Source organism: Pan troglodytes, chromosome 18 (assembly GCF_028858775.2).
Source record: "Pan troglodytes isolate AG18354 chromosome 18, NHGRI_mPanTro3-v2.0_pri, whole genome shotgun sequence".
Lineage (NCBI taxonomy): Eukaryota > Metazoa > Chordata > Mammalia > Primates > Hominidae > Pan > Pan troglodytes.
This window is the reverse complement of record NC_072416.2, coordinates 5,453,764-5,480,539: the sequence shown is the minus strand read 5'-3', so window position 1 is coordinate 5,480,539 and position 26,776 is coordinate 5,453,764. Positions and strand designations below refer to the sequence as shown.

Genomic DNA, 26,776 nt, shown 5'->3' with positions numbered 1-26,776 from the left:
AGGAGTTCCAGACCAGCCTGGCCAATATGGTGAAACCCTGTCTCTAATAAAATACAAAAATTAGCCGGGTGTGGTGGTGGGCGCCTGTAGTCCCACCTACTTGGGAGGCTGAGGCAGGAGAATAGTTTGAACTGGGGAGGCAGAGTCTGCAGTGAGCCGAGATTGCACCACTGCACTCCAGCCTAGGTGACAGAGCGAGACTCTGTCTCAAAAACAGCAACAACTACAAATAAACAAAAAACAGGGTTAACAAAAGTATGGAATTCAATTCTATTTGTATGCTGCAGCCATGTTCCAGCCCTAGATTTGGCTGGGCATGGTGGCTTACACCTGTAATCCCAGCACTTTGGGAGGCTGAGGCAGGCGGATCATGAGGTTAGGAGTTCGAGACCAGCCTGACCAACATGGTGAAACCCCGTCTCTACTAAAAATACAAAAATTAGCCAGGCATGGTGGCACATGCCTGTAATCCCAGCTACTCAGAAGGCTGAGGCAGGACAATCTCTTGAACCCGGGAGGCAGAGGTTGCAGTGAGCTGAGATTGCGCCATTGCACTCCAGCCTGGGCAACAAGAGCAAAACTCTGTCTTAAAATAAAAAAAAAAAAGCCAGGCAGGGTGGCTCATGCCTGTAATCCCAGCACTTTGGGAGGCCGAGACAGGTGGATCACAAGGTCAGGAGATCGAGACCATCTTGGCTAACATGGTGAAACCCCGTCTCTACTAAAAATACAAAAAATTAGCTGGCCGTGGTGGTGGGCACCTGTAATCCCAGCTACTTGGGAGGCCGAGGCAGGAGAATGGCGTGAACCTGGGAGGTGGAGCTGGCAGTGAGCCGAGATCGCGCCACTGCACTCCAGCCTGGGTGACAGAGCAAGACTCTGTCTCAAAAAAAAAAAAAAAAAAAAAAGAGGCAAAACTAATAGTATAATTTATAAGAAAGGAAGATTAACGAATTGGCTGTGATACTTGGTACATTACCACAAATTTTAAAACATGAAGTGAAGATTTTACCAGAAAACAGCAGAACACCAGTACTGCCTGTGATACAGATGATAAACTGGATTTTTTTTTTTTTTTTTTTTTTTTTTGGAGATGGAGTCTTGCTCTGTCGCCCAGGTTGGAATGCACTATTGCGGTCTCGGCTCACTGAAACCTCCACCTCCCAGGTTCAAGAGATTCTCCTGCTTTAAGTTCCAAGTAGCTGGGACTATAGGCGCGTGCCACCACACCCAGCTAATTTTTGTAGTTTTAGTAGAGACGGGGGTTTCACGATGTTGCCAGGCTGGTCTCAAACTCCTGACCTCATGTGATCTGCCCACCTCAACCTCCCAAAGTCCCCGGATTACAGTCATGAGCCACCACACCTGGCCTTAAATTTTTTATAGGCAGAGTGCGGTAGCTCACGCCTGTAATCCCAGCACTTTGGGAGGCCGAGGCGGGTGAATCACCTGAGGTCAGGAGTTTAAGACCAGCCTGACCAACATGGCAAAACCCTGTCTCTACTAAAAATACAAAAATTAGCTGGGCGTGGTGGTGCGCACCTGTAATCCCAGCTACTTGGAAGGCTGAGGCAGGAGAATCGCTTGAACCTGGGAGATGGAGTTTGCAGTAAGCCGAGATGACACAGACTCCGTGTCAAAAGAAAAAAAAACAAAAACAAAAACAGGAACAGAAAACAAAACAAAACATATACAAAAGAAATAAAATACATTTAGGCCAGATGCTGTTACCTGCTGAAGCCCTCTCTGTTCAAAATGGAGATGAGGAAACCTTGGAGATGTGTTAAAGATATAATAGCCAGCCGAGCGTGGTGGCTCATGCCTGTAATCCCAGCACTTTGGAAGGTTGAGGTGGGTGGATCACCTGAGGTCGGGAGTTCAAGACCAGCCTGACCAACATGGAGAAACCCCATCTCTACTAAAAATACAAAAAAAAAAAAAAAAAAAAAAATTAGCCGGGCATGGTGACGCATGCCTGTAATCCCAGCTACTCGGGAGGCTGAGGCAGAAGAATCGCTTGAACCCGGGAGGCAGAGGTTGCGGTGGCCGAGATCACGCCATTGCACTCCAGCCTGGGCAATAAAAGCAAAACTCTGTCTGAAAAAATAAACAAACAAACAAATAAATAAATATATAAAAAGATATAATAGCCAATGAGGTAGTGTGTGCTTGTAGTCCCAGCTACTTGGAAGGCTGAGGCAGGGACATCCCTTGAGGCCAGGAGTTCGAGGCTACAGTGAGCTCTGATGGCACTACTGCACTCCAGCCTGGACAACATAGTGAGACCGTGTTTCAAAAATAAATAAGCAGGGTGCAGTAACTCACACCTGTAATCTCAGCACTTTGGGAGGCTGGGGTGGGTGGATCACTTGAGGCCAGGAATTTGAGACCAGGCTGACCACGAAGGTAAAACCCCCATCTCTACTAAAAATACAAGAAAAAATTAGCCAGGTGTGGTGGTACGTCCCTGTAGTCCTAGCTACTCAGGAGGCTGAAGCAGGAGAAACGCTTGAACCCGGGAGGTGGATGCTTCACTGAGCTGAAATCGTGCCAATGCAATCCAGCCTGGGTGACACAGTGAGACTCTGTCTTAAAAACAAACAAAAACAAAAACAAAATGCTGGAGTCATGCTGAGCATAGGGAATGTGAAGGCCCTGGATTGAGACAGGCTGAGGGAAGGACAGCTGTGCCCTCTCCTCCTTCTATTCAGCCCATGGGTTCTATGTTCTTAGAGAGTGGAGGGCAGAAACCCCTGCATTATTTAAAGCATTATTCTTTCTGTCTCATTTCTGTCTCTTTCTCTGTCTCTCTCACATTCAAACATGCATGGTTGGATTTACCAAGTTAAATACAGGTATATTATGACTCCAGTGTTTGTAGCTTGTCAAAGCATCCCCTCATGATTTGTTTCTTCCTGTGGCTTCCACGAAAAAAAAAAAAGAAAAGAAAAAAAGAAAGAATGAAAGAAGAAAGAAAGGAAGGAAGGAAGGAAAGAACCCAGAGAGCTGGGCATGGTGGCTTATACCCGTAATCCCAGCACTTTGGGAGGCCAGAGCGGGCAGATCGCCTGAGGTCGGGAGTTCAAGACCAGCCTGACCAACATGTAGAAACCCTGTCTCTACTAAAAATGCAAAATTAGCCAGGCATGGTGGCACATGCCTGTAATCCCAGCTACTTGGGAGGCTGAGGCAGGAGAATTGCTTGAACCCGGGAGGTGGAGGTTGCGGTGAGCCGAGATCGTACCGTTGCACTCCAGCCTGGGCAATAAAAGCTAAACTCTATCTCAAAAAAAAAAAGGTAAAAAATTAGCCAGGCGCAGTGGTGTGTGCCTTTAGTCCTAGCCACTAAGGAGGCTGAGGCTGAGGTGGGGGGATAGTTTTAGCCCAGAAGTTTGAGGCTACTGTGAGCTATGATTGTGCCACTGTACTCCAGCCTGGGCAACGGAGTGAGACCATATTTTTAAGAAAAGCAATGCATAATGAGATACTACTTCATATCCACTAGGATGACTAATACTCAAAAAGAGAATAATAAGTGGTGAGGATATGGAGAAACAGAAACTCTCCCACATTGCCGGTAGGAAAGTAAAATGGGGCCTGCCACTTTGGAAAGCAGTTGGAAAGTTTAATAAAAATGTAAAGATAAATTGATCCAGCAATCTTATTCCTAGGTATCTCTGACTGAGAGGAATGAAAGCATATGTTTACAGAAAGTAACATAAACTCGCCTCCTGAGTAGCTGGGATTACTGGCGCTTGCCACCACACCCGGCTACTTTTTGTATTTTTAGTAGAGATGGGGTTTCATCATGTTGGCCAGGCTGGTCTCGAACTCCTGACCTGAGGTGTGATCCACCTGCCTCAATCTCCCAAAGTGCTGGGATTACAGGTGTGACCCACCTTGACCAGCCTAAATTCAACTATTTGAATTATATATATATATGGTATATATATAAACATATATATAATATATAAAATAAAATTCAATTATATATATTTTAATTAAACCATTTTTTTTGTTCTGATGGGGTCTCACTATGATGCTCAGGCAGGTCTCAAACTCCTGGGCTCAGGATATCCTCCTGCCTCAGCTTCCCAAAGTGCAGGAAGGTGTGAGCCACCATGCCCAGCCAATGGTTGAATGGTGTGTGTGTGTGTGCATACGTACATACACATACACATATTTTATTTATTTATTTATTTTTGAGAGACGGAGTCTCGCTCTGTCGCCCAGGCTGGAGTGCAGTGGCGCGATCTTGGCTCACTGCAAGCTCCACCTCCCGGGTTCACGCCATTCTTCTGCCTCAGCCTCCCGAGTAGCTAGGACTACAGGCACACGATGCCACGCCCAGCTAATTTTTTGTACTTTTAGTAGAGACGGGGTTTCACCATATTAGCCAGGAGGGTCTCAATCTCCTGACCTCGTGATCTGCCCGCCTCGGCCTCCCAAAATGCTGGGATTACAGGTGTGAGCCACCGCTCCCAGCCACATATACATATTTTAAAGAGTGATCTTCATCAGAAATTCTAGATGAAAAAAATAAAAGTAAATATAATTTTTTAAAAAAGGAATAAGGAAATGTTTTCCCAAATGCCTCTGACAAATTACCCCTTGTGATTTATTGGCCCAAGGTGTGGCATGGGGACTGGCTTGCACTGACCGGCTTCGTCCTGGGTTCTGGAAGGGAGCAGCTGGTCATGGAAGCTGGGGCTAGCATCAGTGCCCGTGAAGCATGTGGGCTGTGGGTAGGGACCATTACCTAATCAAAAATCAGGGGATTGCAAGAAGGTGAAAGCGGATACTAGGTGGACAACAACTAAGGTGTCAATTACACCCAAGACTGGCCACTAGATACAGACCCCTCGCCCTGCATTCTCCAGCCCGTTATCCACATCCTGTCTCCTACTTCTCTGCCCACTATGGCAAAGGGAGGCAGAGTGGAGGTGGGAAGAGTCACTGCCTAAAACATGGCTTTCCTGCAGGGTGACCAGCTGTCCTGGGACTGAGTGGTTTCCTGGAACATGGGACTGAAGGTGCCAAAACGGGGGAAGTTCCCCACAACAATGGTGCTCACTAGCCTAATGTTAGCAGAAGTAAAAGGGACTGCTCACGAGATTCCAACTAATAAACACCCCTGTCCAGGGACACACATCTCTGCTTGTAAACCTACAGGAAGCTGGCATTATCATAAAGTTGACCTTACTTACCTCACTTCCAGTACAAAATGAACACCTGCCAGTTTCAGGTGCATTAATTTATATTTCACCATAACTGGGCGACACAGAGACTGGCTATTTTCACTCTGGATTTTTGAGACCAATTAAATATTTTTTTTCTGTATATATCTCTAAAAGATAGGGCCATGAAAAAGACCTACAATATCATTATCAAACTAAACAAATGTAACAACAATTCATTAACAACATCAAATATAATTAATATTCATATTTCCTATTCCCAGCTCATTTTATGTTTTCCAATGTGTGCGTTTGAATCAGAATATAAATTGTTAAAGGATGATGTGCTAAAAAGATAAAATCATGACTCATACAAATATAAAATTAATACACGTTAATTTTTTACTTTTAGAGAGACAGGGTCTGCTATATTTACCAGGGTGGTTTTGAACTCCTGGCCTCAAGCTATCATTCCACCTTCTCAGCCTCCCAAAGTTCTGGGATTACAGACATAAGCCACTGCACCCAGCCTGTGTTTTTATTTAACTCAATTAATGACAGAATCAGTGAGATGTTACAACTGGTTCAAAGGAGAATTCCGAGTAGGAACATATTTAACACATCAGCAATGTTGAAATTAATCTGCTTAAATAGATGTACTAGAACAATCTGCATTCCTATCAGTTATCTACAATTTACAGAGTCTTAAAATAGCTCAAAGGGAGGGACCCCCACAGAATCAGAAAACCTGGAAGAGTATGAGAGACAACCCCGTTGAATTTACTCAGTAATTTTTGTGGGTCCCCTTTAAAGTCTTTCACAATTTTCCCTTACAAAATAAACTTTATTCATTGCAGTTGATTGCTATACGTCTTAAGTTTCTTTTATTCTAGAGGTGCCCCCTCCATCTCTTTTTTTTCTTTGTCACTGTCCAATAACTGATCATTTGTCCTTTAATCTCACCATCTGGATTTGCTGGTTGTGCCCCCATGCTGTCTCTAACATATTCCTCTGTTTCTGTGTTTCCCTCTGGACTCCCAGTCCAGATTTGTGGACTCTTCAGGCTCTCCCTGTTCTGGGCTCTGTTCCTATGTCCCACACCCCAGATCTGCAGTCTTGGGCAAATTCAGGCACTCCTTGCCTCACCTGGGCGGCTGACTGCAGCAGACTGCGTCTCCGTTCCCCTCCCAAGTCTGTGGATCCCAGGCTCTACCATGTTAAAGTCGGAGGGCTGACACTCCGGCCTTGGTGGTTGTGAGGAAGCTACTGGTCCACCCTTCATACCATGGGACCACTACCAGTGAGGATGTTGCCCTGATGCAGCTGGACTCCCCCTTGCGGGCCTCTGATTTTTCCAGAAAAGTCTATCGGGGGTACACACCAGTTGACTGTCTCCTAGTGATGAGCTAGCTGTTGAGGATTATTCCCTAGACCAATTAGTCCATTAGATTGCAACATGGTGATATTCCTCTTCCATTTATTAGCAGAAATTTCTCCATAAAGAGAAACTTTTCATCATCTATTTATTTTTGTTGCCTCTTTCATTCTATTTTTTAAAATGTTTATGTTTTTGGCATCTATTTAATTATCCTCAAAATAATGAACTATTTCCTTAGCATACTCCAAAACTGATAAAGGTTTTTTTTGTAATATTATGAACTCATGGATTTCTTTCTTTCTTTTCTTTTCTTTTCTTTTTCTTTTTTTTTTTTTTTTTGAGATGGAGTCTCGTTCTGTCGCCCAGGCTGGAGTGTAGTGACGCGATCTCGGCTCACTGCAGCCTCTGCTTCTGGGTTAACGTGATTCTCCTGCCTCAGCCTCCTGAGTAGCTGGGATCATAGGTGCCACCACCACGCCCAGCTAATTTTTGTATTTTTAGTATAGATGGGGTTTTGCCATGTTGGCCAGGCTGGTCTCGAACTCCTGACCTCAGGTGATCTGCCCGCATCGGCCTCTCACAGTGCTGGAATCACGGGCGTGAGCCACCGCACCCGGCCTTATTTCACGTATTTAAATCACTCCAAGTTATTGCCCACAGTGATGCTCCAAGTGTCCCATTGTCAGCCAGTGAGAACGTCTTTTGGTTGGCTCCTGAGAGGGACCACCCATTTTCCAGACCCTCCAGGGCCTGAGGCCAGGCTGAGATGATGCTCACAGGACTCGCATACTGACCGGAACCCCGCCCGATCGCACAGGAAGTCCGCCGGAAACTCTCTTGGAGCCCACCAGAAGTTTAGCGAACCACCCTCAACTTCCGGAAGAGCGCAGGAAGTTTGCCGGAAGAGCGCGGGAAGTTTGCCGGAAACGGACAGAAAGGAGTCCCTGCGACCGCGTAGCCTCCTGCAGCGCCCCCTGTTGGCAGAGTCGTAGCGAGGCCGAGATGAGGTCCGTGACGTGGCTGCGTGAGCATCCCGGCTGCCTGTGGATGAGTGGGCGTGGGGCTGAGAGGCGACGACAGTGGGGAGCTTCCTCAGCGATCCTGGGCTTCTCGGGTCAGGCCAACTTCAGTCCGGGCTGGAGGCCGTGCACAACACCAAGCGCATGGTGGGGTCCTCAGCTGCCTCGGGACTGGCTCTGCCTCTGCCCCTGGCCCTGAGATGGGGGCCAAAGGTTTTGGGCAGTGGCAGCAGCAGGAGGAAGTAGCACCTGGAAAACGTGTCTCCTGAGTCGACCCTTCCTGTCTGGGGGGGGCCGAACCCTGGCTGTCTTTGTTCCCATAGCAACGAATAGGGCTCCCCTAGGTTCCAGCCCCTTAGATACGGTGTGCCCCAGGAGGGCTCTGCAGGAGCTACAGGTCCTTCTGGTGGGAAGGGAGGCGCGAGGTGGGCTGGGGCAGCCCGGCTGGCCTGTGTGGAGACATCACACTTCCTGGTTGGGGACAGGGTGAAGAGGGTTGGTCCCCACCTCTGCCTTGAGCAGAGCTTCTAGTGGGTGAAGCAGTGGGGGTCTCCTGCCTGCCGGAAGGCTGGGTGGGGCTTCCACATCGCAGCCCAGTAGGGTGGACTGACCGGTCTTCTGACCTCTGGCTCCTTGGAGGGACTGGCCTGAGGTGGGCCCTGGCATCCCCAGCCTCCTCTCAACCACCTCCCTGGAACATGCGGGACAGGAGCCCAAGCGGCATCTGGGGAGGGCGGGTTCTGCCAGGCACAGAGGGCTCCAGCGTGATTGCCACTGGTTAATGACCTGCCACCCCCGCCCCCCCAACCTCTGGTGCCGTCCAAGGACTCTGACCCCAGTGCAGTGTCTGTAGGGAAGAGGAGCCATGGGGCTTCGGGCAGGCCCCATCCTGCTTCTGCTGCTGTGGCTGCTGCCAGGTGAGGGATGCGCCTCTGTCTTCTCCTCCCTCCCACCCCCTGCCAGCCTGTGTGCTCCCCTTTGCTCTCTTGCTTTCCAGGGGCTCATGGGGATGTGCTGCCTTCAGGTACCGTAGACATCTCATCCCTGCACTCAACCAGCCCCTACTCCTGGACAGGGAGGACTGGCCCCAGGGGACATGCAGAGGCCCTTGGCCCTGGGAGCCTCATCCCTGGACATCAAGGGCAGAGGAATGTCAGAAGGTGTTAGGGTAAAGAGTCAGACCGGGAGGGATGGGCTTTCTGAGAGGGAATAAAGCTGAGGTCTCCCACCCGCCCATCCCTCTGCAGAATGCGGCCACTCCAAGGAGGCCGGGAGGATTGTGGGAGGCCAAGACAGCCAGGAAGGACGCTGGCCGTGGCAGGTTGGCCTGTGGTTGACCTCAGTGGGGCATGTATGTGGGGGCTCCCTCATCCACCCACGCTGGGTGCTCACAGCTGCCCACTGCTTCCTGAGGTGAGTGGCGCTGGGTGGGGGTGCTCCTCACCCCTCCCCTTGGCGGCTGCCTGCAGTGGGCCGTGTTTCCATTCCCCTCCCAGGTCTGAGGATCCCAGGCTCTACCATGTTAAAGTTGGAGGGCTGACACCCTCACTTTCAGAGCCCCACTCGGCCTTGGTGGCTGTGAGGAGGCTCCTGGTCCACTCCTCATACCATGGGACCACCACCAGCGGGGACATTGCCCTGATGGAGCTGGACTCCCCCTTGCAGGCCTCCCAGTTCAGCCCCATCTGCCTCCCAGGACCCCAGACCCCCCTCGCCATTGGGACCGTGTGCTGGGTAACGGGCTGGGGGTCCACCCAGGAGAGAGGTAAGGGGAATATGCACTCACCAGCCCCTACTCCTAGTCAGGGAGGACCAGCCCAGGGACCATGCAGAGCCAGCCTGAGTGGTCTCCACAGACCTTGGTCTGCATGTTTATCTCCTCTCCCCTCCCACCCCCACCCTGAAGCTGGGAACACTTGGGGCCAGGACCCAGGCTGTCCAGACTGTGGAACTCCCCTTGGCCAAGGTGACCACCATATTGGATTTTGGGGATCTTGAGCCAGTGTCGAGGATTGTGCCCGTGTTGGGATGAATAAGCCAAGGCTAAGAGGTCATGAGATTAGCCAGGGTCATGGGAGAGGATCTGGGCTTGAGCCCTGCTCCCTGACCCCACTGCCTTCTGGTTTGGGAGTTGAGAAGAGCAGGGTGGGTGGGCAGAGAAGAGGTAGGAGCTGCAGGCTGCCACCATCACAGGTGAGAGGGCGGAGGCTCACCTGGTGGGGACAAGGCTTGAGGTGGGCTCAGGCTGGCCCCCCCATCACATCCAGCCCTGGCGAGTGTCCTTCAGGAGGTGGCTGTGCCCCTCCTGGACTCGAACATGTGTGAGCTGATGTACCACCTAGGAGAGCCCAGCCTGGCTGGCCAGCGCCTCATCCAGGACGACATGCTCTGTGCTGGCTCTGTCCAGGGCAAGAAAGACTCCTGCCAGGTGACTGCAGCTCCTGGTCACCCCATCCAGTTGTGTGGGCCCTTTAGGCTCACCCTGTCCTGGACTCTCCCCATGTCCCACACCTCAGGGTCTCCAGAGGGACCAGAGTCCTTGCCTAGCTCCTTGGCCTCAGCAGCAGATTCTCGAAGGCACTTGGGGCCCAGGTGTCTCCCTCAGTGCAGACCTCATGGGGCCCTCCCTCTCTCTCCCCCAGGGTGACTCCGGGGGGCCGCTGGTCTGCCCCATCAATGATACGTGGATCCAGGCCGGCATTGTGAGCTGGGGATTCGGCTGTGCCCGGCCTTTCCGGCCTGGTGTCTACACCCAGGTGCTAAGCTACACAGACTGGATTCAGAGAACCCTGGCTGAATCTCACTCAGGCATGTCCGGGGCCCGCCCAGGTGCCCCCGGATCCCACTCAGGCACCTCCAGATCCCACCCAGTGCTGCTGCTTGAGCTGCTGACCGTATGCTTGCTTGGGTCCCTGTGAACCATGAGCCATGGAGTCCGGGATCCCCTTTCTGGTAGGATTGATGGAATCTAATAATAAAAACTGTAGGTTTTTTATGTGTATTTTATGTCTTTGCTTTTCTAGTAATTCATTTTTATTGTTCTTTACAAAAACATCTGGCTGTGGTAGGTTGGGAGAGCATGGTGCCTGCCCCGGACATTGTCTGCAGGACATCTTCATCGTTAGGGTCACAGTGTCCAGGCTTGCTCAGGACGGTCTTGGGCGATGTCTATCCTGTGTAGTTAGATAGGATCCCTGTCCCTCTCAAAAAGTGTCCCAAAAGTGGGAGTAAGAGTTATATAGTCGCTGTGACTCAGCCAGTGCAAGAGCTGGAGCTCCTTGAAGCCCACAGATTTTCAGTCTCAGGCATCCTTGTGTGGTTGCCATGGCCACCAGGTGTCCAATAATAGGCCTTATTCTCCCAGCTCCGGCCCACAGAGTGTCCATACCCTCCCCCAAAACCCTGCCCGCTGCTGACTGCAGCCAGTGGGGGCCCTGGGGCCTGTCCCAGGCATGAGCAAGGTCCTTGGGCGCTGTCCCAGGCATGAACAGGGGCTTTGAGGCCATCGCCAGCGTGGTGGGCAGCGCCGTCTGCCTGTGTCTTAGAAGCATGGCCAGAGCAGTGCCTGGTAGCGCCAGCTCCACACTTGCGGGGAGGGATCCATTTGGAAGTTCGCATCCGGTGTCAGTTTCCCTGTGAGACAAGGTGGTCGGGCTTTCACTCCAGTTTGGCGCCAGGTCTGGGGGAAGGACCGTCTGCTTGGGTGGGGCACAGTCGGGCCAGCCTTTGTCCCAGCGCCACTCGCCTGCCCTGGAGGTGGCTCTCAGGAGCACCCCACGGAGGAGAGGGGCTTTGAGGTCGCAGGTGAGTGGGCAGTGGAGCCGTCACCCTGAAGCCTCAGCCCTCCCAGGGGGCACCCTCAGCTGGGTGGCCTCTTAGAAAATTTAGGTTGTTTTGCTGCCCTAGAAGACTGGATGCTCTAGAATCATCTTTCCTTTTGCTGTGGGCCCACCTTCATAGGGTCCTGTTCTCCCGTGATGGCCTCGCCTCCTTCCAACTCCTCTGCCTTCATCCCAGGGTGGACGGTGTCCTGGAGGGACTCATCGGATCCGCCAGGAGCTCAGCGTCCTGGGTGGAGGTTTCTGGCCTCTCAGCTTCTCTGTTTTGTCTCACAACTTTCTCTTGCTAATCACTTTCATGCAACAGTTTGCTAATGGATTCTCCAGCTCTTCACTCATAAATAACTCCTTCCAGAAATCTAGTGAGGAGGGAAAGTGAAGGATTAAAACAAAATCCTCACTTCTGGATTTCTGCTTTAATGTTAGAGTTGGCAGCCCTCCCTCACATAGGCCTGAAGCACCAAGGATGTCTCAGAAGCACTCAGCCTCCCTCCTTACATATCAGCCCCTTCAGTTTCTCTCTCCTTTTTTCTTTTGTGACAGGGTCTTGCTCTATTGCCCAGGCTGGAGTGCAGTGGCTCAATCTCAGCTCATTGCAGCCTCGACCTCCTGGGCTTAAACAATCCTCCCACCTCAGCCTACCTGGGAGTACATGTGCACACCACCATGCTCGGCTAATTTTTGTATTTTTAGTAGAGACAGGGTTTCACCATGTTGCCCAGGCTGGTCTTGAACTTCTAACCTCAAGTGATCCGCCTGCCCCAGCCTCCCAAAGTGCTGGGATGACAGGCATGAGCCACCGTGCCCAAGGACCCCCACAGTCTCTTCCCCAGATGACCTTGACCAGGGCTGCTGTGCTATCAGCCCTGTGCCAGGATCCACTCCCATCCAGGAGGCCCCTGTCCAGGCTGTGTGCCTGTCTGTGTGTGGATGTGTCTGTGTGTGGGTGTGTATTTATGTGTGCATGTGCCTGTGTGTGGATGGGTGTGGGTGTATTTTTATGTGCATGTGTGTGTGTGTACATATGTGTTTGCGTATTTGTGTATGTGTCTGCATCTCTGTATGTGTGTCTGTGGGGTAGGTGTGTGTATGTGTATGTGTCTGTGTGTGTGGGTGTGTGTCTGTGTGGGTATTTGTGTGTCTGTATGGGTGTGTATTTGCATGTATGTATGTGTGTGTTTCTGTGGTGTGTGAGTGTGTCTCTGTGTGGGTGGGTGTGTATTTCTGTGTGTCTGTGTCTCTGTGTGGGTATTTGCGTGGGGGGCTGGGTGTATATTTGCGTGCATGTGAATGGGTGTGTGGGTATTTGTGTGTGTGGGTGTGTGGGGAGGTGGGTGTGTATTTGTGTGTGTATGTATGGGTCAGTATGTGTGTGTGCGTCTCTGTGTGGATGGGTGTGTATTTGGGGTGGGTGTGTATTTGCGTGTATGTGAATGGGTATTTGTGTGTGTGTCTCTGTGTGGATGGGTGTGTATTTGTGTGTGTGTGTGTCAGTGGGTGTGTATTTGTGTGTCTGTGTGGGTGGGTATTTTTGTGTGTGTGTGGGTATTTGTGTATGTGCTTGTCTGTGTATGTGTGTATGGGTGTGTATTTGTGTGTGTCTCTGAGTGGGTGTGTATTTGTGTGTATGTGTATATGGGTGTGTATTTGTGTGCGTGTGTGTCTGCGTGTGTATTTTGTGCGTATGTTTGAATGGGTGTGTATTTGTGTGTGTGTGTGTGTCTGTGTGGTCCTCAGAACCCCCCACATTTCCTGGCAGTGGACAGCACGAACGCTCCTCGACCCCCACGGGCAGGGGAAGCCTGCTGAGCCTCTTTTCTCTCCGAGGCATCCGACTTCTGCCAACGGTGAGTTAGAAGGACGGGGGCCTCAGCCAACAGCAAAAGCCACAGAAGGATTTTCCGCGCCTGACCTGGACTGTGGTGCCCACACAGCCCTCTTTGTCTTCTCTTTCTCTGGCCCCTCACACAGGTGCTGTTTGTAGAGGACTTACAAGACTGGTGCTTCTGCTTGTGAAGCCCCTCCTGCCTGGGGCTTGTTGGAAAGACACAGAGGGTTCACCTGGTGCCTGGGCCGGGGGGTGGGTGCGGGTCCGAGGGGGCGGTAGGGGCAGACGTGAGTCCAGGTGACATTCAAGGTGCTCCACTTCCTCCAGCAGCTCCTCTTAGGTTCCAGCTGCCTGGCCCACTCTAACTGCACGGCAACCAGCACCAAGTGTCTCTCAGTGGGACCCCCAGTTTGCTGGTTGGCCTGTCTGTGGGCCCAGTGGCCTGCAGGAGGCCTTGGGACTAGTGACACTGTTTAGAGACAGGTCGGGGCGGGAGCTGCACAGTTCAGTGTTGTGTAGGAGGAAACAATTCAAACGCCCCTGCAAGACTGAGCCGGTCTGGGGATGAGGAAGTGGCCACAATGGACGCAGGTGTTCCCGAAGGCTGACAGGCTGACTTCTGTCCAAAGGCCAGAGCTGCTCGGGATTGGGGAACGTTTGGCCAAGGGTGAGAAGCAGGAGCAGAGGCAGAGACCCAGCGTAGGACAAGCGGTTCCTTCCTCACCCTGGAGCCCAGGGTGCAGGTCTGGCACGCACCTTGTCTCTGAACTTGCAGTGAGTCGATGGAAAGGAATTCTCAGGATTACAGCAGGCTCTGCCAGCGGCACTGTATGCATGTGGACCTCAGAGTTCCAGGACAAGAAAATCACATGTTGTGGTGGCTGAAGTATTTGGGCACTTGGGATGCAGGGACTGTCAGGAAAGAACCTCCCCCCACAATGGTGGGACTGGGCCAACACCTGAGCAGGAAGTGGCAGGAGGACTGTGGGATTGGGGTTGGAATTCCATGACTCACTCGCTCAGCCTGGGCTTCCTTGTCTTTAAAAATGTGAGATTAACACCCACCGCAAGGGTGTTTGTGATGATTAAATGAGGCAGTCCTTGTGTAAGCACTCACCATTGCGCCTGGTCCAAAATTGGATCGTGATGAATGCTAGTGTCTTTTCTTTCTTTTCCTTTTCTTTCTTTTTTTTTCTTTTCCTTTCTTTCTTCTTCTTTTTTCTTTTTCTGAGACAAGGTTTCACTCCTGTTTCTTAGGCTGGAGTGCAATGGCGCGACCTCAGCTCACTGCAGTCTCTACCTCCTGGGCTCAAGTGATTCTCCTGTTTTAACCTCCCAAGTAGCTGGGACTACAAGTCCACGCCACCACGCCTGGTTATGTATTTTTGTAGATTGTAGAGGCAGGGTCTCACTGTGTTGCTTTGGCTGGTCTTGAACTCCTGGGCTCAAGTGATCATCCGTCTCGACCTCCCGAAGTGCTGGGATTACAGGTGTAAGCCACTGTGCCTGGTCCCGCTAGTGTGTTTTCTGTCCATCTATCCCCTCACCCACCCACCCACTTATCCATCCATCCACTCACCCATTTGTCCATCCATCCACCCGCCCACCCATCTACTGACTCATAAATTCATCCATCCATCCATGCATCTACCCACTCACCCACCCACCTACCCACCTACCCATTCACCCACCCATCCATCCAGCCATCCACCTATCCATCCATTATTCCACCCATTCACCCACCCACCTACCCATCTACCGACCTATCCATCCATTTACTGACTCACCCATCCATTCATCCATCCACCCATCCATCCACCCACCCATCAACCCATCCATCCATTCATCCACCCATCCACCCACCCATCCATCCATCCATCCATCCATCCCCTCATCCCAGAAAAAAGAAGATCCAAATCACAGGAGACTTACTAGCACTCTAGTAATACTGGCACACATACTCAAAACACTTCAGCAGAAACTGGTTTCCACAAGCAGTGCTTGGGACCCAGTTCTTTTCTCTTTTCTTTTCTTTCTTTCTCTCTTTAGACAGAGTCTTACTCTGTCACCCAGGCTGGAGTGCAGTAGTGCAATCTTGGCTCACTGCAACCTCCACGTCTCATGTTCAAGTGATTCTGCTGCCTCAGCCTCCTGAGTATCTGGGATTATAGGCGCACGCCACCATGCCCGGCTAATTTTTGTATTTTTAGTAGAGACGGGGTTTCACCATGTTGGCCAGGCTGGTCTGGAACTCCTGACCTCATGATCTGCCCACCTCGGCCTCCCAGAGTACTGGGATTACAGGCGTGAGCCACTGTGCCCGGCCCAAAATGTTTTCTTAAATGTGTTCTGTGCCTGGGCTTGGATTATCAACACGTTGAATGGCAAGTCTGATCACCATAATTTTGAAGTGGTGACGGCTGTAAATTTCAAGGTGTCTGTGACAACAGTATTTGATGTGGTCATTTCATGGGTGTTGCATGTGAGGTCACATTCATACCCGAAGGAAACATGAAATTTTCAGTCAAGGGCAATAAAAAAAAAAGAGGTAATTTCCCCCCCATCCCAGTTCATGGATTCTCTGAATTTTGATTTCTGATTTTTGTCCACAGACCCCAGGTTAAGAAGTGGCTCTCAACCAGCATTTAAAATTAAATAAAAATAAAAGTAGAGAAGAGAAAAAACGTCTGTGTGTATTTCATGCAGAAAGATGAAACTGGGTTGGGAAATCTTTGCCTAGGTCTGGTGTTCAGTGGCCAGACTTTGCAGCTTGGTCACCTCAAGGTGGACCTCCAACTCTACCTCTAACGGCTGTGTGGGACAAGTCACTTTGCTCTCAGTTCCTCTGTTTCCTCATTTTGCAAATGAGGATAATTGAAGTCCTGTCCTTCAATTGTTGTGGGTGGGGACTTTGGGTGGAGCCCCTGAAATAGGACCTGGCCCTTCCCGTGATCACTGACTGGCTGTTGCATTAGATGATCACTGGGCGTTTGGCTGTTGCATTAGATGATCGCTGGGTGTTTGGCTGTTGCATTAGATGATTACTGGGTGTTTGGCTGTTGCATTAGATGATCGCTGGGTGTTTGGCTGTTGCATTAGATGATCACTTGTCTGTTTGGCTGTTGCATTAGATGATTGCTGGGTGTTTGGCTGTTGCATTAGATGATCACTTGTCTGTTTGGCTGTTGCATTAGATGATCACTGGGTGTTTGGCTGTTGCATTAGATGATTGCTGGGTGTTTGGCTGTTGCATTAGATGATCGCTGGGTGTTTGGCTGTTGCATTAGATGATCACTGGATGTTTGGCTGTTGCATTAGATGATCACTGGGTGTTTGGCTGTTGCATTAGATGATCGCTGGGTGTTTGGCTGTTGCATTAGATGATCGCTGGGTGCTTGGCTGTTGCATTACATGTGTTGCTTCCTGTGTCTCAAGTAGGATCAATTTCTCTCTGTGGATCATGGTCCGAAAGGACTGAAAACCCCGTCCCTGGAGGCCCCTGGAGCTCTGATCTTGGCAAGTGCCCATGTGGGCTTGGAGGCTTGGGAAGGGGACATGAAGAATGGGCCAGGTCCAGGGCTTGTACTGATTTCCTGTTGCTACTGTGACAAATTACCCCATCCATCTGCATCTCCTGCCTTTGCTCATGTTGAGCCCTCAACCTGTAATGCCCTCCTCCCCTTGTCTCCACTTGGCCAATTGTCCTTCATTCTTTAAGACTTAGCTCAGACATTGCCTCCTCTAGGAAGACTTCCCTGAAGCACATCCCTCTCACCTCACCTCTGGGCAGGTGCCTACACACAATGACCTGCATGTGTCCCCATCCATGCAGATGGCAAAGTGAACTGCCACTATCTGCCTCTGCACCAGCCCCCACCACAGTGTATACGCACTCAGCTGAAACCTGGCCTCTTCTTTATACCCCCAGTGCCAGGGGAGCCTGGTGAGGACACGGCCTTGGCAAATGTTTGCTGAGTGAATGGATGAGTGAGTGGCTTCCCTGAGGCCCCTTGAGCACTCAGAGAATCCCGGGACTGGGTGGCCAGCAGAGGTCCGCTGGGTGGGCCTGGGGTGAGGGACAGTGGGGAGTGGCGGCCTTGAAGCCTGACTCTTCAAAGATTGTGGGACTGGCACAGAGATCCACAGCACCTCTGAGGGGGTGGTGCTGCTCTCTTTCTGTCCTCGGCAGAGTCACCTTTGCCCTACCCCTCATCTCAGTTCACTGGGCTGCAGCACTAGGGACTTCGTCTCCAAGGAGCAGGGAAGGCTTTGGTTGTACCCCAGATCCAAGGACCAATCCTGGATGCACTGATTCTGCAGAAGCTTTATTTATTGGTGGATTCAGATTCAGCGTCCCGACTCAGTTACTCCAGTACCATCAGCCACCACCACCCAGATGGCCTCAGCTCGGATGGCCCCATACCCCACCCTAGCGACCCACGGGTGAGTTTGTTGAGTATGTGAGATTAACTGGTGGCTCAGTGGTCGGCTCCTCTAGTGGATAATTCCATTCAAAGCCAATGCTCTTGATGCCAAGGAGTTGATACTGGCCATAGATGCCCACCAGCACCTGCCCCTCTTGGCTGGGGTAGGCAGAGGAGATCTGGCCATCAAGCTTCCCAAAATAGAAATAGCGGTCCTTGCTGGTGTACATGAGCATACCCCGGAGGAAAGCTTGGAAGGCGACAAAGACTTTTGTGATGTATTCGCCTGGCTGCAGGGTGACTTCCTGGGTATTCCCACCTAAGGCTCCCAGTTTCACGTCCCAGGAGTCTCCAAGTTTCACCTGGACACTGGGAGAGAGGCAAAGCTTTGGACGTCCAGATCTGGGATGGCCCAGCACATCCCGAGTCCTCAGCGCCCCCATCCTCCTTCCCAGGATGCAGAGAGTCCAGCACCATCAGACTTTGGGTCCCTGACACAGACTCACTGGTCACCAACCCTGATTCTACCACTTTTGGGCCCTGTGATCTTGAGCTCGTTACCCAGCCTCTCTGGACTCAGTTTCCCCATCTGCAAAGTGGGTGTGACTTTTGGGAGGAGTCACTGAGATCCTGGTGAGGAGAGCTGCGTGCAGTGCCAGGTCTCCGTGACCCAGAAGGCACCAGCTGCCGTCACTGTGGCCCACATATGAGCTGCCTCTGGCCGAGCCTGGACCTCCCGAGCCTTAGTCACTCCAAGCAGAGCAGCTCACAGGCCGAGGGGCAGGTGACTTCCCACACTCGCCAGCGCTTCCCTGACGGGGCTCATCTTCACCCCTCCCTCACCCTGGTGCTCTCCCAGGATGCACCCCTCCGGCTCGCCCCACCCACACTCTGTCTCCTCTGCTGTTGGGCTTCTCTCCCCTCTCCCAGGACCCCAGAACTTCTAAATGCAGGGCAAAAATCCATCCCAGACCTCCAGCAGAGACACCTCGATATTAAGGAAATGGCCCTGGATTTCTGCCTCTAACACTTCTGCGACTCATATTCAGTCAGTGGTCCACTCTGACCCTTACCTCCTGTCTTCTTTGACAGTAATCGGACAGACTTTCCCCTGACTTTCCTATCAGGCATGGGGACAGAGAGGCCATTTTTGGCTGAGTTGAGCTTGGGTTGAAGGGAGAAGGTAGGGAGGACGGTCTGACCATCTCCGCTCCAGCCAGGAAGCATCAGCGGGAGCCAGGAAGCATTGGCAGCAGCCAGGCATGTGTGGCAAAAGTGGCCACAGGTGCTTACCCCCTGCCCTGAGTTCCTGAAACTGTGGGATGGGAGGGGACATGGCGCTGGGGCCATGACCATAGCCCTACTCACCTTTTCACCAGGAGAAGACCTACAGACACCCGCAGCCCTGTGATTTCATGGTCGTAGTCTTCAGTGGTGCTGAAATACTTGCCTCCTCCAGGGCCATACATCTCTGAAGAAAAGAAAGACCCAAAGGGAAGAAAATCCCCACACGGTGATATGGGGGTGAACTCTGCCAGAACAGGGGACCCCGCCCCTCCAGGCAGACAGGATGGTTCTGTGACCAGAGTTAGTCTGGGACAAGGGCCAGGTGAGTCCCTGGCTCTCCTGGAGGGAGGCAGGGGAGATTGAGGGCAGACCCCGCTGACTTACTCCCAGCCCAGGTGGGGCCCCCCAGGAGGGCAAGCGTGAGCAGCAGCAGCATGGCCTCTGGCTGGTGCATCCCAGGGCTCTGTGGGAAGAAGAGAGGCCTCCTGACTCCAAAGCAAGGGCCAGTGTGACCTTGCCGGGCCCCACCCATGGAGCCAAGCACCTTACCTCGCCTGTGACTGGGCGTCTGGTTGTGCCGGGCACCCTCCACATCACCTTTATACTCTCCTGGGCCCCCTGGGCCCCCATCCAGAAGGAAGGAGCGAGGGGCCACCAGGGGAACAGGAAGGAGCTGGCCGTGGGGCTCTTCCTGGGGGAAGGCCCAGGGCCGGCCTTGGGGAGGCTCCCGGATGTGCAGTATTTGCTCTCTTGGCTCTGCAGCCTACATAAACAAAGCTGAGAACAGTGACAGGCATTTCACAGTTATCTCTGGGATCTCTCCAGTCAGCAATGGCACTGACTTGAATGGCAGAGGTGGGGAGAGGCTGGCTTATCCAGCTCAGCCTGATGGCTTCCACCTGAGGGTGGCGGGTCAAGGGTCCACAGAAGCTCTGCGGGGCCCACTCCTGCCGTGGGCGACCTGGAGTCAGGGCCTCCTTCAGACTCAGGCAGCATCTGGTGCCTGGCAGGCTTCCTGGGCCCCAGGCCGAGCTCGACGCGGGCCCTGAGAGAGCCTGAATGGACCGCCCAGCCCTGTGTGTCCTGGGCCCTGTGCAGCAGGTGCACGAGGCACCGGCCCTCAAGGCACTGCCCTTAGAGGCTGCCCGGGTCTCTCCTCTGTGCGGTATCTGGGTGAAGCAGGTATGAGCCAGTGTTCAGGGACTCAGAGGCCATGGGAGGGAAGGACACCAAAGGTGCAGTCCATGCCACGATGGGAGGCAGAGGGCCTGGGGAGGGCGACCCCCCAGGCCGGTCCTTCCGAGGTGTCGGCCCTCATCTGGGCGGGAACTGGCGCTTCTCCAGGGCTCGGTCCCCGGGGGCCCTGCTGGTTTTCTGTCTCACTCCTTTCCCCCTCAGCCCCTCTTGTCAGGGAGGCCTGTGCAGGTGGATGCCTGTGGGCAGAACACCATCACCCTCAGACGCCAGCTGAGAAAAGCTCGTGTTCGGAGATGTCTCATCCCAAGGACCCTGAAGGACCCACGGCATTGGGAAGGAACTGGAGTCTGCAGAAGAGTTGGGGTGTCGGATAAGGATCAGGGGAGAAGAGATAAAGGCCGTCGGATGCCCAAGTGAGGCGGGAACTAGGGGACAGATTGCAGCTCAAGCGCAGTTCCATGCGTGTCCTCAGGACACCTCTTGTGTGTGTTCCAGGGACTGAAACTCCTCAGGGCCTGTGACCGCTGGGAACAGCCACAGGGCTGTGATCACCAACACAGGATCCAGGGCTTCCTGACGTAGCGGGGCTGGGATCTGCGGGCACTTGCTTCACCTCTCTGGGCCTCTGTTCTGTGGATAACAACAGAACCTCCCCCTGAGGGTGCTGTGAGGGCCTCCCTGGAGGGGAGGCCCCCAGGGCTGGTTGCCCTGAGCCTTAGACTTTATGCCTTGGGGGAGAGTGTACAACGCTAATTTTTGGAAAGAGCAAAAGCTGAGAAATCATGGGCGCATCCACCTGGAGATGCCGAGAGCCCGGGTGGTGGATCCCTGGCTGTGGAAAACTTGGGCGGAAAGGGTGGGGGACACTCACACTGCACACCCATCCCCCAGGGAAACAGGCTGCAAGACCAGTGTGTGTGGACCCCACATGCTTCCCAGGAAGATGGGTGCAAAGAAGGGCTTTGTGCATGCACAGACTGGCTCTGGAAGTGCTGGCTCACCAGGAACGGGGACGCCGGTCTCATCGGGATGAGGGTGGGCAGGGGCTGCGGGAGGAGCAGGACTTTCACGACTTGAACCAGGTGCCTGCGCCAGGGGTGGCAAACTAGGGCCCAGCCAACCACCTCCTGTTTCTGCCTTGCCCATGAGCAAAGAATGCTTCCTACATGTTAATATTCTTAGGAAACATTCAAAAGAACGATGTCTTGTGGTCCATGAAAATTCTTTGAAATTCCCATGCTCCAGTTCATAAGTCAAGCGTCACTGGTCCACAGCCGCCGTGCGCTCATTGGCATGTGGCCTGTGGCTGTCTTCATGCTTGCACAGAAGCTCACACGGCTGTGACAGAGACCTGCAGCCCCTGAACCTAAAATTGTACCATCTGGCCCTTCACACAAAACGTCCACCCACCCCTGGTTGATACCTATTCCCAAAGAACCACCAAAGCCCTGTCCATGGTGCTGGATGGCAGAGTCAGGAAGGGTGCTCCCCGTGACACCCCAGCCCTGACGGGGCAGGAGCAGAGCAGCACATTAGCCTTGGCACCTGGCCCTTCTTCTGGCACCTGCACCATCTCCCTGGAGGGGCTGGTCAGGGCTGGGTTCCCACTGACTAGTGTTTCAAGGTGAGGCCCCAATTGCACCTCTCTGCACCCACTCAAGCGCTCCTCTGATTTCGGGGGAAGCAGAGCCCAGGCCAGGGGAGGGTCAGCGGAGCCCCTCTCAGGAGGAGCCTTCTTCAGGGAGGTGGAGGTGGAAAAGGCCAAGCCCTTGGCCAGCACAGCTGTCAGAGGCAGGAGCTCAGATGTGGCACAAAGGGGCTGTGTTCTTGCCCCAGCCCAGCCTGAGGGCGCCTTTCCATGTTTTGCTGGCAGTTCAGGGGCCTTCTTTCTAACTCCAGGCTGGCAGGGTTTGATGCCCAGACGGAAAGTCGTCTGAGCCAGGACTCCAGAAGCACCAGCTGGGGTTGGGGGGACTTGGAGGAAGAGAGTGCACACTGGAGGGGATGTTCAGATGGCGCGAACACGGGGATCACACGTACTTGTTCACACATGTGCACTTGAAGATGGATGCACACACATGCACCCAGACACACACACCCGCCCAGCCTCTCCTGCACTCGGGGGGCATGCACACACGAGGACACTCCTCCTCACCTGCATGCCTGACCTGGGGAAGAAGCCCACCTGGTGGGAGGCACCCCCCTCCCACCCTCCATCTGCCATGGCCCAAGTGCTGGCCCCGAGCCCGTGCTCAGGGAGACTCAACACAGGCCCTTTGTCCCTTGGGATCAGGGCTCCCAAGAGAGGGATTTACTGAGCATTTATTTCCTGCCCGGGGCACGCCCCAGTCCTCATTCTGCCAGGAGAAGGGAACAATGAGGCCTTCTCCTGCCTGCAGAGGTGGCCCCGGGCCGGCTGGCCCTTGTGTGTCAGGAGTCGGGTTAGGGCCACAAGTCCCTGTCCTCCCTGCCCTCCAGGTGTGGGGCTTGGGAAGACCCCTCTGTGGCTCTGCAGCCTGAGGCACAGCAGACAAGAGGGTCTCCATCTGCACCCACTCAGTTGGCGGGGCCTTCCTGTGGCCTGGGGGCCAGGCTGAGCCTCTGTGGGAAGCCCCCAGCCTCACTGGAGGCAGGAACACGAGTCCCTGGCTTGGATCTCTGGGTAGGACTGTCCTGACTGAGACTCTGAGCAAAGTCAGGAGCTGTTTCCTCCCAGGGCCTTGGCGGCTCCCTGGGACTCAGGAACCAGAAGGAAGGTCCTGCTGGCTGGGGGAGGGGCAGGATCAGAAGCCCAGGGGCCTCTGCCCCAGTCCCACCAGGCCGAAGCTGGGCTGTGCCCGTGGACTTGCCCTTGAGCGGCTGCTGCTGCGGAAAGAGGCCCTGAGGGAAGGCACCGCAGCCTTCTGCTCCTGAAACCACAGCTCCCGCATGCCCGCGGCACACTCACTGAGTTCCCGTTGGTGCCACGCCTGTGCTAAGCATTTTTTTTTTTTTAGAGACGAGGTCTGTCTCTGTTGCCCAGGCTGGAGTGCAAGTGGCTCGATCTCGGCTCACTGCAACCTCCACCTCCCGGGTTCAAGCAATTCCCCTGCCTCAGCCTCCTGAGTAGCTGGGATTACAGGCACCCACCACCACGCCTGGCTAATTTTTGTATATTTAGTAGAGACGGGGTTTCATCATATTGGCCAGGCCGGTCTCAAACTCCTGACCTTGGGATCTGCCTGCCTGCCTCGGCCTCCCAAAGTGCTGGGATTACAGGCATAAGCCACAGCGCCCAGCCTCCACTAAGCATTTTATCTGCACTTTCCCCAGAGAAACTCAATACTTGTATTGGAAAACCAGGACACATAGCCATACATTTTGCCTAATCTTTCATGTAATTAACCTTCTACTAGTGCAAGTGTTGAAAAGACAATACACTATTCCCAAGTTTCAAGTTGAGGGAGGCGGGATTCCCGGGTTCTGGTTTCTCCAGCCTACCCTGGTACGTGTGTTGCTCCTTGGCGTCTGGGTCAGCTCAGGCTGCTGTAACACAAATCCCACGCCGTGGACGGCTGGTAGATGATAGAGGTTTGTTTCTCACAGCTCTGGAGGCTGGAAGTCCAGGATCAAGGTGCTGAGTGATGCGGCTGCTGGTGAGGGCTCCTTCCTGGCGAGCAGACTCCCATCTTCTCACTGTGTCCCCTTATCTGGGGAGGGGCGAAGAGGAGAGCCCTGGTCTCCTTTTCTTATAAGGGCCTTAACCCATCACGGGAGGTCCTGTGCTCTTGACCTCATCTAACCCTAATTACTTTCAAAGGTCCCACCTCTTGACACATATGCTTAGAGCTTCCACATATGTACTTTGGGGAGACAGAGACAGCCACAGTACCTGGTTAGCATCCCCCTGACTCTCTCCTGAGGCAGGCACCTGCTTAGAACCTGGGGCTCGCCCCACTCTCCTGACCTCCTCTCCTGGGGGCCAGGAAGTGCCCCACGGGGGCTGACCCTGTCCACCTCCGTGGCTGTGCTCCAGCTGACTTGCTCGGGCCCTGTCCTGTGAATGGAGGAAGGATGTTGGGCTCAGCCTTCGCACCTGCCCCGGTAGATTCTGTGATAAGGGACCTGAGCGGCCTGGCCCGGCGCCGCACTCCGACCCTGTTCCTGACTGCACCTCCCGCAGCCACTCCCAGCCTCGGTTTCTCTATCAGTAGATAAGCCTCTAGCACACCCCAGCAGCTGAGGCTGTTGGGAGGGAGGAGCGAGACAATGTGTGCGGCCGCCAGCCGTCTGCTGGGGGGAAACGAGTCCGTCTTATTAAGGTGATACGGTTTGGCTGTGTCCCCGCCCAAATCTCATCTTAAATTGTAGTTCCCATCATTCCCACATGTTGTGGGAGGGACCTGGTGGGAGGTAATTGAGTCGTGGGCAGTGAGTTACCCCTATGCTGCTGTTCTCGTGATAGAGAGTGAATTCTCACGAGATCTGATGGTTTTATACAGAGATTTTCCCCCTTTTGCTTGGCACTTCTCCTTGCTGCCACCATGTGAAGAAGGATGTGTTTGCTTCCCTTTCTGCCCTAATAGTAAGTTTCCTGAGGCCTCCCCAGCCACGCTGAACTGTGAGTCAATTAAACCTCTTTCCTTTCTAAAATACCCAATCTCAGGTATGTCTTTATTAGCAGCGTGAGAATGGACTAATACACGAGGACCGGCCCGGACGAGGCCCTCGATGGTGTCAGGCACTGGAACAGCCTCAGACTGGTTTGAGTCAGTTGCTCATCTCCTTCCCAAGAGTGGTTGAGTCCTCCCTGGGAGGCCGCAGAGGGAGTAGCCCTGTGGGGGGCGTCGCTGGTCCGGGAGGCCAGTTCCTGACTGCAGCCCCCACAGCAAGCCATGTGGAGGGCCTGAAATTTTCCAGACTCGAGGATGGACGGTCCAGATGGACCAAGATGGCAGAAGCTGAGGATGGGCCCTGGGGAGCTGTCCTCCAAGGACAAAGTCAACAGACATTTCCCCTACATTTACCACCCAAATTCAGACATACTGGAGAGTAAAAGGTGACAGCGACACCCGCGCAATCCCTGCCTCTCCAGTCCTCAGCATTCTCCGGTGTGGGTGTCACTGCATTTGTCCATGTGTCGGACCCTCCGTCCACTCATTGGTTCATCTTCTTTCCTCAGACATCAGGTGCAGACCTCAGTTCACTTACCCTCAGGGACTTCCACATGCGTATCATTAACTAGACTGTTGGGGGGTTGGGCTTTTCCCAGTTTGAAGCACAATTTGCATACAACGAAATCACACATCTTGAAGTGTATATTCACAGGTTTAAAAAATATTTATGTATTCCGGACTACCTGGCTGGGCTGGGGCATCTGGCAGGAGGTCTGGGGCTAACTGCCCACGTGAGACCAGCCTGGACAACAAAGTGAGAACTTGTCTCTACAAAAAATAACTTTAAACAACTTAGCTGGTGGTGGTAGTGTGGGCCTGTAGACCCAGCTACTCAGAAGACTGAGGTGGAAGGAGCCCAGGACTTCAAAGTTGCAGTGAGCTAGGATCACGTCACTGCACTGGCTCCAGTCTAGGTGCCAAAGCGAGACCCTATGTCTTAAAAAAACAAAAGCAAACAAACAAACAAACGAGAAGCAAACAAAAAACTAGGCCAGGTATGGTGGTTCACGCCTGTAATCCTAGCACTTTGGGAGGCCGAGGCGGGTGGATCGAGAGGTCAGGAGTTTGAGACCAGCCTGGCCAACATAGTGAAACCCCGTCTCTACTAAAAATTACAAAAGTAGCTAGGCATGGTGGCACTCCCAGCTACTCAGGAGGCTGAGGCAGGATAATTGCTTGAACCAGGGAGGCGGAGGTTGCAGTGAGCTGAGATCGTGCCATTGCACTCCAGCCTGGGTGACAGAGTGAGACTCTGTCTCAAAAAAAAAAAAAAAAAAAGGATGACAGGCAAACTGGCTGAAAGCTATTGTAGCCATTAAGTAGCATTTCATGACTGGGTTGAAATAAAGCAGAAAACAGGGCCAACTCTATAAAAGGGACCACTAGTACAATCTGAACAAGTTGTGTTAGCGATATCGCCGAAGTTACCCACTAGGTGGAGTGAAGCATGTTTTTGGGTCCAGTTCTGTTAAGTTACCCAAAGCAGTACTGGCTGTAAAATTTTAACTACACATTATCCTGTCAAGGGAGAAAGGTGCGCATTAAGAGAGGTAAGTGGACCACCATGATACAGAATCTCGTTTTGATGGTCTTGGGAAAAGCTGCAGTATGAAGCCGGCAATTTTGCAGTTAAAATGTCTCTGGTTATGGCCTTGGATGGTTGGTGAACTCTGTGCGGTCCACACATCAGGCACAATACTTGTCCCTTGATATTTATGTTAAGTTGTTTTGTTTTAGCTCGCAGGGCATTTATGAAAGAGCAGCTTCCAGTTTTAATAATTCTGTAGGAGAAAACTGGATTGGAGGAACTTAGAATTTAGGGTCCAATATAGTCTACAGGTAGATGATAAAACTGATCTATAAACAATTTAAATATGACATTCCAAAGCCTTCGTAATGTTACAGGATCTCTGGGGTGTTGTTTTTCTGGCTGGAAATCCGTGGCTGTTGGCGCCTTGGCCCGAGTTTTGCC

At 52.8% G+C, this 26,776-nt stretch overlaps 2 protein-coding genes across 5 annotated transcripts; one reads left to right on the top strand and one right to left on the bottom strand.

Moving 5' to 3' along the window:
- The first annotated feature begins 5,563 nt into the window (after nt 1–5,563).
- Nucleotides 5,564–10,575, top strand: LOC750142 (serine protease 30-like). 4 transcript variants are annotated; one of them, XM_009430250.4, is made up of 7 exons: nt 5,564–7,971; nt 8,400–8,491; nt 8,572–8,598; nt 8,822–8,987; nt 9,071–9,339; nt 9,842–10,002; nt 10,217–10,575. In XM_009430250.4, the coding sequence occupies exons 2-7, from the start codon at nt 8,440–8,442 to the stop codon at nt 10,490–10,492; spliced, it is 951 nt and encodes a 316-aa protein (XP_009428525.1). In that variant the 5' UTR covers nt 5,564–7,971; nt 8,400–8,439; the 3' UTR covers nt 10,493–10,575. The 4 variants fall into 4 exon arrangements, with proteins under 4 accessions (XP_009428525.1, XP_063652559.1, XP_016784694.1 ...); XM_063796489.1 differs by having other exon boundaries at nt 5,564–8,226; XM_016929206.2 differs by having other exon boundaries at nt 7,425–7,562.
- Nucleotides 10,576–17,556: 6,981 nt separating this feature from the next.
- ZG16B (zymogen granule protein 16B) lies at nt 17,557–19,913 on the bottom strand. Its single transcript, XM_016929204.4, has 4 exons — nt 19,502–19,913; nt 19,337–19,415; nt 19,034–19,136; nt 17,557–18,034 (listed from the first exon to the last, which is right to left on the bottom strand). Exons 1-4 carry the CDS (start codon nt 19,580–19,582, stop codon nt 17,671–17,673), a joined length of 627 nt encoding a protein of 208 aa, XP_016784693.3. The 5' UTR covers nt 19,583–19,913; the 3' UTR covers nt 17,557–17,670.
- Between the last annotated feature and the right edge of the window lie 6,863 nt (nt 19,914–26,776).